This window comes from Cornus florida, unplaced genomic scaffold, assembly GCF_030987335.1.
Source record: "Cornus florida cultivar Cherokee Brave unplaced genomic scaffold, ASM3098733v1 CherokeeBrave_3.0.0_Hap2_Chr03, whole genome shotgun sequence".
NCBI lineage: Eukaryota > Viridiplantae > Streptophyta > Magnoliopsida > Cornales > Cornaceae > Cornus > Cornus florida.
Window position 1 is genome coordinate 22539826 of NW_026775573.1, and position 11389 is coordinate 22551214.

The following is an 11389-nucleotide window of genomic DNA, read 5'->3' on the forward strand; positions in this document are numbered from 1 at the left end:
AATAATTGACGACATACATCTAAACATCCATTCGTTTATTTTTTTTTTAATCTTGGATTCCTTATAATTTTATAAGGTAATAAAAACTAAATTTAAGATTGAAATAACTTTTTTGAAAATTATCATGGACCAACCATACGTTTCTTTCTTACTTTTGATTTTAGGTAAAAAGCTAGAAAGTCAGCACAAGAGAGTAGAAATTGCTTTTGACTTATTAAAAGGAATTTAGAAAACCTTCAAATGGTATCTAAATTTAACTGTTTTCCGGAAAATACCTAATTTGAAAAAAAATGCTGCTAATTTTAAATTGAACTTAGCAAAATATATATATATATATATATATATATATATATATATAATTGTAGAATTCTTTACCAACTTAGAGAGGATTTTTAAAGAACCTCAGGAGGATAAGCTAATAATAAAACTCTCATCTCATATCTTAGAGTTTAAGAGTTTTGGTAATTTTAAGGTCACTTTCAAATAATTTTTTTCAGTAATTATTCATAAATGTGAAATAGAAAGACAGCATGCGACCGGCGGTGAATTATAGGAATGTTGTAAGAGGTCCCACACCACCATCGTACACAAAAATATAATAAATAAAAAATAAAAAAGTGTCGATCTTCTTAGAGCACTACACAAATAAGCAGTAACAACCCAGGAATTTTTTTGAGGAGGGGGCATTGTCAAAGAATAATAAAAAAAAAATGTAGACAAATTTGAACTTTTTTTTTTTTTTTTTTTTTTTTTTTTTTGTGAAGTGGGCCATTTTAAAAATTGAGTGGGGGCATTTTTGAAAGTTTAACTAAACTTTAGGTAATAATATAAATTAGAAAAAATTCAGTAGAGAAATCAGTGAGGTAAAAATGTGAAGGGGTGCATTTTAAAAAATTGAGGGGGGCGTTTTTGAATTTTTAATTAAAATTAGAAGTAATAATGTAAATTAAAAAAAAAAATCTAGTGGGAGCAAATGTCGTCAACTAGGTTCGTGCCTGCTAATAACACTGTTTTGATTAGATTATTTTACTATAAATCAACTTCATCAGTCAAAAGATGAAGAGTTAATAGCACTTTTAAGGGGACAGAAAAATGCGAGTTCACGTGAAAGAATTCTAATGATATAATTTTTTCCTTTAAATAATTGAAAGTCACTTCACTTTACTTTTAATATTGTGTAGCTCGAGAAGGTAGGATAAAGGGGGACATAAATATAAAATATAATATGCTTTTAAGAGAGCATTAATCCCGAAATACAAAGGATAAACAAAAGTGATTAATGTTAAAAAAGAAAGCTACTTTTTTTTTTTTTTGTTTTTTTGCCCGAAATTCAAAAGGACGGCTAAGCTGTTATGTTTGTTGAAAACTTAAGATTCATTCCTTGACTTCAACTGGGAAAAATATATTCATATATACACACAAACACACATATATAGATAAATATATATCAAAGTCATTAATTAAAATTGACATTAGAGGTTGACTAACCGACTATTAGTTTAGGTGATATAATTTCTCTTTCTCCAAAGAAAAGAAGAGAATTCAAGTTTTATGTTAGACATTTGTGATGGTACTAGTGATATGATGAGTATTTTTACTTAATAAAATCTAAATACATAAAATAAAAAAATATATTGATAAATTAAAAGGAATTGTAAGATAATAAAAATAGCTAATGAGTAAAAAATAAAATGAGACATCTCATTATATATTGATAAATCTGACGCCCTAATTTGCTCCGTAGCAAAATGACCGTCAATACAAAGGGAAGATAGCTTTCAAAACAATAAGATTTCACCAAATTACTTTCAAATTTACGTTTTTTGAATTACTAATAAAGTATTAAATTGCTAATAACAATCTGATTTATGAATCAGGAATCTTTCATGTACAAAATGAAAAAATATTAAGTTGGTCCGAAAATAAATAGACATGGTCAATCAAGAGAGATCATGCACTTAAATGTGTCAACTGTATTCAGCTTTTATTCTCATGTCTCTTCTCATTGACAATTTTAAACAATCGTAATCATTATGTCATTAATTTGACGAGACATTACGATCACTACCGAATATACCGAATAACAACAATCGTAAACTACTTCGTACGCAAGAGTATATATATATATATTTATCTTAATTCATAAATACCATTTTCATTATTAATGCAAATTGTCATGTTCATAACAATAAATCTAGCAAAAATTTAAAAATAATGCCAAAGTCATGCGCAATTTTTTTTGAACAATTCTCACACTCAACGGACGTTTTTATTCTCACTTATGTTATATGAGATTTAAAGATTGTAAGTTTTGTGCTCTGCTCCCACTTGTGTGATTTAGGTCTTTTCCAATTTTTACTAGCAAAAATTCACACCAATTTCCTTTAATTTTACATTGTTCCTAAAATTAAAACATTCTGTTTGGATGCTATAAATTAGGGGTTTGGCTAGGAGAGGAAGATGATGTATTTCCTTTCCCTCTCTCTCTCCACTTCCAATAACTAATTAAGGGAATCGCATTGAAACTGTGCACATGGGCGTGGGCTGGACTCAAGGTGGCTGCCCCAAACATGTCGCAGTATAAAACTGGTGGCGGTGGGCCATGTGGGGCCCAATTGGCCGTACTCTGTGCACCAATAAAGCTAAGCACATGCTTTCCTCTCGGTTGACTTTTCCTAGGCATTTTTTTTTTTTGTGGTGTCCACCACTTATCATCTCTCTTCCACTCTTTCTTACAAAAAAAAAAAAAAAACACACACACACACACACGCAAGTGGCAATAGCTGAATTTGCAGGCAAGTTAGGGCCATTACATGCTTTATGTGACCAATCAATATGTGACACGTTTTAGGTAAAAGGTTTTTCTTTCACAGATTTGTAGATTTCCAAGATTTTTAACTAAACCAATGTTTGTTCAAGACTAGACACTTTAACAGCAACATTAATCTTAATCCATTAGACATTATTACATGGATCATGTAATCTCGATCTATCACGGTCCATCGTAATCATGTCTGACATGAATATACTCTCTCCCTTTTATAATAGTTATTTTTATTTTTATTTATTTTTAATTATTCCAAAATATTTATCCACTTATCAAATTTAAACATATTTAGCATATTTTCATAAATTACTCTTAAAATTTTAAAAAATTTTAAATTTGATTATATATATATATATATATATATATTGTATATTTAAACTTGGAAGGGTAACTTTGTAATTTTCAAATATGACAATATAATAATTATATGCATATTCTTAAAAAGTTCTACTCTCCATAAGAAACATCTATTATGGGACGGAAAGAGTATTACATTTTGATATCATTATGTATAAATGGTACTAATAATTCATATTTACTATTTAATGGAGTCAAAATTTTATAATTTCGAAAAAATGAAGTGGACCAAAATGTTGAAGTGGACATAAAAAAATACTATTTACTGTTACTGAGATATCACTTTTGTGCACAAGGTATTACTTTTTTTGGCATCAAGTACTACTTTTATTTTGGGCATAGAGGTACCATTTTTATTTTTGGGCATAGAGGTATCATTTTTTTGTGCAATACAAAAAATAGTACCTAATGATAAAAAGTGATACCTGCATGCATAAAAAATGGTACCTCAGCGAAGGTAAACAGTATTTTTTCATGTCTTCATTTTTTTCGAAATTATGAAATTTTGACTCCATTAAATGATAAATATAGATCATTAGCCCATTTATATATAATAATCCCTTAATTTTTGTGAATGTTTTTTTTTAATTATCCCATATAAAATTTTTATACCTTTTATTTAAAAGTTTGAGCGAACTTATGGACACCCTATATTGTGCCCCGGAGCAATTCCAACCGTCAATCTGCCCTTTAGAGGAGAGCTTCTATACTATAGAATGGAGGCTAGAGCCCATTGATGCATTAGAAAAGTTGTAGTACAAACATTCCAGCAATAATTTATGTAAATTAGGAATTACCCAACAAAATTAATTTATGTTTAGGAGTGTGTGTGTGTGTGTGTGTGTGTGTGGAGAGAGAGAGAGAGGGGTATGAGGTTTTTATTCTTAGTGCTTATTGTATCAAAACATTTGTAGCTGTGGGTACAACTTTATAATGGTTATTGTCATGTCAGAGTTTAGATGTACACTTAATTCATGAAACAAACTTTAGGTGCCCAATTCTATCATCAATTGTCCTATAGGAATCCACTTTCAATTGTGTCCTTTTAGTCTTACATCAATTATTGTCCCATGGGAATCCACTTTTAATTGTGTCCTTTTTGGTCTCAAAATTTCGAATTTTATCATTACTTTTTAATGACTCACATTACCTTTTTGTAAGTGACTCATTGGACATGTTTCTAAGTATTCTTTTTCATACAAATAGAAATTTCACCAAAGTAGGGCTTTATTTAATTTTTTTTTAAAAAATAATAAATAAATAAATAAATCCAAAGCACTACATTATTGGATAGATACAATGGATTGATCCAAATTAGGAGTGTTAATGGGCCTTTTAGGATTGGATTAGGTATAGACAATAATACTTGGTAGTATTTGCATCAAAGTGATTGATATCAAAATTAACACACGCGGGCGCACACATATATATTCCTGACAAAGAGTTCTCACATACTCTTGAAAAGATTCGAACTTGATCCGAGAGGGTATAACTAAGTCATAGACCTTAGTACATTTTTGGGCTTGTCGGAACTTAAAATCACAAAATTGTACAAAAAATTGTTTGATTGATAATATCTGAAAACTCTGTTAATATATATATATATATATATATATATATATATATATTTTCTGATTTATTGAGAACTAATTCTTAGTGAAAACTAAGAAAGCCCTTAATTTTTATTTTGAAAATGTGCTTTAATGTTAAGATATGAAAGCACTAATTCAAACATAAACTTACGTATGAACAAATAAGAAAAAAAAAAAGGAAAAAAAAAAAGAAAAGAAAGAAGATTATATGTTTTTCAAATTCAAATTCACAATTTAAAAAAAAAATAGGTTTGAGCATAACAAACGAAGTGAAAAATTGACAACTAAACCCCAAATGTGATGCAAGTGAGTCAAGGGATTGAAATGTTAAAAGAGATAGATATTCGTACTCCAAATTTTTATAAATCCATTTCACTTTTTGTGTTTTTTCGTAGAAGTAAAAGATAAAAATGTCTCTCAAACTGGTTTTAAGTTACGTGAATCAAAAACAATAATGTCATTCTAGTTCAAAATTGAAATGCCAAAAAAAGCGGGTTCGAATAATATCTATCTCCTACTGTTTGTTTGTTTTATTTTTTCAAAATTTTAAACAGATACGAACGCACACTCAATATTATTCTTAATAAGACGAGAACACTTAAATTATACAACATTATTTTTCGTAGGATCTGAATACTAAAACTCTCTTTGAAGAAACAAAAAATTATACCTCTAAACTAATACCCATTACCATTTTTAATAATTAATTCAAGAAAATTTTATTTAAAAAAAAAAAAACACAGCTTTCAAATTTTTTTTTTTTCACCCAAGTACAATTATTAATTGGGTGAAATACCTTGGGCTTTTAGTGGAACCCATCTATTAAAGAAAAGGGCAAACAAAACCAACTGGTATGTCCACTAGCTTCTTTTTTTAAATAATGCAACCCGATGACGTCATCCATTGAGTCATCCTCCCGACAAGCTGCGAAATATAGACCAATCACTCCTCCCCACGTGGCGCCATCTCCACCGTCCAACCCATCCCCACCCAACATTCCCACTCCCATATATTGCGACACACTCAAGCCTAACCCGCCTTCTTCTCCTCCTCCTTTTTACAATCTTCACCCTCACGTCCTCATTGTCCCTCCCATCCAATAGAAGCAACCAAACACCAAGAACAAGAGAGAGAAACTAGAGAGAGAAAGTAGAGAGATAAAATTAAGATAGGCTTGAGCTGAGATTTTGATACTGTGGTGGTGGAAATGACCACGTTGATGGGTACTGCAGAGAGGGACGAGCACCGTCTGATCAACTTTGAGGCGACGGAGCTCAGACTTGGGTTGCCCGGTGGAGGCGGGAACGACGGCGAGGCGGCAAAGAATGGTGGGAAGAGAGGGTTTTCGGAGACTGTCGATTTGAAGCTTAATCTTTCGTCCAAGGATTCGGAGATGGAGCAAAAAGAGAAGATGAAGGAAAAGAATGTCACTCCTCGCCCTAATGATCCCACAAAACCTCCAGCCAAGTAAGTTCTTTGTGTGTATACATATACACACACGCACACACATATATATACACACACTATATTGAGAAGAATTATAAAGGGTTATGTACACATATATGTTTAAATTTTTTATTTTTATTTTTATGCATATAATTTAAGTTTTTATTTGAAGTTATGCATGTTATTTGTTTATGTGTGTCAACTGATAAATGCTTATATAATAATTATAAAATGAAAAAAAATTCAAGTTAGTAATTGTATTTTTAAATAGGAATATATGTATTGTTTTGAGGGTTTAGATTGTAAGATTTAGCTTTAGAAAATTAGAGAGATCTATGGAAAAGAAGGGTTTGGCTTTGAATTCATCATTTCAAGGATAGCATTCTAGGTTCAGTACTTTTTTATTTTTTACTTTCCTTCTCTTACAATAATTTATTTCATTATTTATGGTTTTAAACCTCTTTGTTAGTATCAATTATTTCAATTATCTTCTTTAAAATTCAAATTAATACCAACTATTGAACATGGTGATAAAAGGGAAGTGAACAAAAAAAAGAGGACTCCACTAGAGCTTCAAATGGAAATTGGGTAGCTTTAGAACCATAGAGAAATAAAATAAGAAAATTAATGGAATAAAGAATTTTAATGCTTGAAATTAAATTTTCCTTTAAATTGCAATCTTCAAATTTAATTTTTGGAATTTTAGTGGTGTTGATGAAAGCATCTCATAGTGATTTGCCAACATTACAACCTGGCCACTATAAAATTTTTGATTCAATAATAATTTGCTTGGCTGTGATTCTTTGTCGGGGAAGATAAGGAAAAGAACAAAACATTTGGAATCTCTACTTTTTAAAAAACAACCATATGGTCTCAAAAAATCTACATGTAAACAAAAATGTTATATCATATATAGTGTTAGCTAGTAACAGATCACATGGAACTTCTGGTCCGTTTGGTGAAAATGGTACCACTAAGATTCTTTCCCCCCCACACACCAAAAGGAAGAAAAAAAAATTAAAATAAAAAGTAGTACTCCTACCATACTATAAACGATAAGGTTGCTTGGTTTTAATATGAAGGTTACGGGTTTAAAACGAGAATGAGTATCTCCGCATGTGAAGATAGGGATGCGTATATCTAATTCTCTTCATACTTTGCAATAGCACTGAACTAGCCCTTCATAAGGGATATATAGACCTAAATCTTTGATATTGATTATTTTTTAAAATGACTTTCTCATGTTTATAGCATATATATCTTTAATTGCTTTGAATTTTTTTATTTTTTTGAGTAATTACTAGAAAGGGATTAAATCTATATTTTACTTTTAAATCCAATTTTTCATTGGTTGATGACAGAGAGTATCCTGTTGTTTTAAAAATAATAATAATAATAATTAATATTGCTTTGATAACTTTATTTGTATGTTTTGAATTACACCCTACTTGTTTAATCTCCTAAGGGGATGTTTAAATGTGTCATTTGAGGGTGAATAGAAATAGTATTTAAGGTTAAAAATTGATGAGTGAATATTAACAGCTAGATATATATATTTTTTGAATTTCAGGGCACAAGTTGTAGGTTGGCCACCCGTCCGATCATTCCGAAAGAACATCTTGGCCGTCCAAAAGAACGGCAATGGCGCCGACAATGGTGAGAAGGCCGGTAGCAGTGTAGCATATGTAAAAGTTAGCATGGATGGTGCACCATACCTACGTAAGGTGGACTTAAAGATGTACAAGAGTTACCCAGAACTTTCCGATGCCTTGGGCAAAATGTTCAGTTCCTTCACTATAGGTAATTATATATATAACATTTCCATTTTGATTTGTGTATATATATATACACACACACACACACACACATAGAACACATTTTTCATACTGTGTTTTCTTTGAAAAAAAATAAAATTGTATTTGATATTAACAATTGTCTATGTTCTTGTTGATTTAAGATAACTGTGGCTCACAAGGAACGAAGGACTTCATGAACGAGAGCAAATTGATAGATCTTTTGACTGGTTCTGATTATGTGACCACTTATGAAGACAAGGATGGAGATTGGATGCTTGTTGGTGATGTTCCATGGGAGTAAGTTTTCATATGTTATATACACACGCGCACACACACACACACATACATATATAATGTGGTTCATTCATTATGTGTTTCCATGGCTAATTCTTCTTTCTTTCATTTCAATCAGAATGTTTGTTGATTCATGCAAACGCTTGCGGATCATGAAAGGCTCAGAAGCAATTGGACTTGGTTAGTATACCTCATATATATTAACTATATAAAAGGGACAAACTCAGCACATGAGGCTCTTATTATTGCAAGGTCTTGAGAGGGTTAGATGTACACAGCTTTAGGGGTTGTTTCCTTATTTCGAATCGATCAACTCTCTCTATGAATTATAACAAAAAGATTTACATATGATTCAGCAATAGTGAAAAACCCGTGCACTATACTAGTCTTTTTTATATATAAACGTACATTATTATATATATATATATATATATATTTATATATATCAAGTCTTGATTTTCCTCTTATAACATGTTTCATGTGATGAATGCAGCACCAAGAGCAGTGGAAAAGTGCAAGAACAGAAGCTAATCAAGTCATCCACAAGTTGTTTGTCTATGATCAACCAAGAAGACCAACTTGAGTTGAATTGAGCAAGAAGTTTGGATGTGTACCATATAGCGGTTTGATATATATATATATATATTATATATATGAGAAAAAGAAAGACATGCAAATCTGTTAGGGACTACGAAAGAGGCAATAAGTGTATTGTTGATAAACCTTGTTTTCATGTTTCACTTGTTTACTTTGTAATGGGGTTGTTTGGTTACACCCTCGATGTTCTAGTGGTATTAAACTTGTATCTGTAGTTTTCATCCCCTCCGTATATGAATGAATTTGACTTTTTGTTTCCTTCGTCAGATTCTCCGCACTATGCATATATATCATTATTGAATATTTAATAAAATATGTTTATGTAATTATATCTCGTCTGATTTGCTAAAAGGAGGCAATGAATAGAATCCTTGAAGCTGGTTATTGGGGAACAAGAACATGTGCATGTTGTTGTTTTACAAGCTGTCTCTTTTTTTTTTTTTTTTTTTTTTGTGAATCTGACTTGGAAGGCCGAATGAGTTGGCTGAAGAGGTATAATTACAATACTGTACATTGGGATAATATACACACACACACTATTATTATAATTTTCGATTTTATGCTCCGTTCGATTAGAGGGATGGAAAAATAGATGGAAGGGATGGATGAGGCCCATCTTAGGGAAGAAAATGTGTCACTCTCATTTTTTGTTTGGTTGAATGGAATGAATATTAGAAATGATGGATCTGATGACACATTTTTTTTGTTTTGTTGAAATGAAGGGAAAGAGGGTTTTTATATTCTTTTTACTAATATGTCCTCATTATTTAAAAATTTAAAATTTCTATATCTATTCCAATTTTTAGGAAGGTTAGAAATGAAAATTTCATATTTGTGTTAGTTATATTTGTCTCTCTCTCATTTTCATCCTAATTTTGAGCGGATAGAAAAATATAAAGAAATGAGGGATGAAGCATCCCTCCTTGCTTCCTCCCTCTTTTCCTCTCTCTCCAACTAATTAAACACAAAAAAGTTAGTTTATCCCCTCTCTTATTCATCCCTCCTCGATCAATCCTTCTCTCTAACCAAACATAGCATTAAAGACCGATTCAATTCTATTCCATCGACCATTACTTCTAATAATATGATCTCTCTTTTAAAGGAGAGGATTAGTGTTTGAATCCGATAAGGACAAAATATAATAAGCGTGCATGCATTTAATTGCCTGAACTTTCAAAAAACAAAAAAATGTCCCATTCTTATAGTCTCAAAAGTTATAGTCTCTTTTCATAATATGATCAACGAAAATGATAAGAAAAAGACATTTTAGACTCAATATACATTTGAGAAGGAATCACAAAACCTCATGCGGCAGAATACATTTTTATGAAATTAAAGTAAGAACGATGATAATGAGAACGACAATTTTAGTTATTTTTTATTAAAGGTTAAGGTTGGTTGAAAAAATTAAGATAATAATTATTTTTATCGACGTAGACTAGTCTAATTTTGATGAAAGTGAATTTGATCCTAAAAGTCTCAGATGAGAGACACTAGTTGAATTCAAACTTGTTAATTTAATGTGCAATAATATTAATATAAGGTTCAATGTTCCTTATGACTGAGCAAGTCCATGACTATGAGACTATCATTTTTTTTCACCTTAATTTTATATTTATTGTATGATGGAGCCAACTCCATGTCACCATATTTAAGCTGTAATCATAATAAAATAAAATGGTGTATATATATAATTCTATATTATATTCTACTTCTTTAATATTCCACTGGAATTGTATATACTGCAGTCGGTGGTGAGTATCATCATTGTATGATTTTCAGCATCAAACTAGGGGATTTGTAACATTTGACCTTTCCTGTGTAAGATCTAATAAAAATTTTAATTCCATGAAGGTGGTTGAATTTTTTTTCTCATCTTTCAAGTTCATAACCATTTTTCTTATTGTTTATCATGGATCAGACATTAGTGCAGAGAAAATGTTGGTGTTTTTTATTTATTTATATGTTTTTCTGTAACGGAATGTTATTATGAGATTCCTCTCATGACAAGAGACACAAACTCTCCTTTTATATACTCACAAGCCCATTGATTGCATGATTCTTGTGAAGTTGTGGCCCGAATTTTGCTGGTTTTGGTCTACGATATATATATTTTTTATCTTGCGGGCTGTGAACTAGGTTTTAAGTATCTTTTGAACTCTAAGGGTGATAGGGTTTGTGGCATAAGTACGAGAGAAAGCTAAAAATTGATATAGAAAGTTAGAGAGAAAAAGTTGCGGGCTTAATAACTTGTAATCGAAGTTAGAAACACAAAACAAAACAAAACAACTTGTAATCTTCTATTTCTTTGCATAGTAAAATCACTTTGTTCCTCACCGTGGATGTAGAATATATGTCAAATTATGTAAATCTTTGACTATTATACGATAAATAGTTTATTAGTACGTGTGTCGTTATTTATTTATTTATTGTGTTCTTGGTTTAATGGTATTTGTCTCAAGAAATCTGATATCGACTAC

General features: G+C 30.6%; 1 protein-coding gene across 1 annotated transcript; it reads left to right on the forward strand.

Moving 5' to 3' along the window:
- The first annotated feature begins 5812 nt into the window (after nt 1–5812).
- LOC132299914 (auxin-responsive protein IAA16) lies at nt 5813–9167 on the forward strand. The gene is made up of 5 exons (XM_059796804.1): nt 5813–6243; nt 7793–8022; nt 8180–8315; nt 8431–8492; nt 8806–9167. The coding sequence occupies exons 1-5, from the start codon at nt 5984–5986 to the stop codon at nt 8841–8843; spliced, it is 726 nt and encodes a 241-aa protein (XP_059652787.1). The 5' UTR covers nt 5813–5983; the 3' UTR covers nt 8844–9167.
- The last annotated feature ends 2222 nt before the right edge of the window (nt 9168–11389 follow it).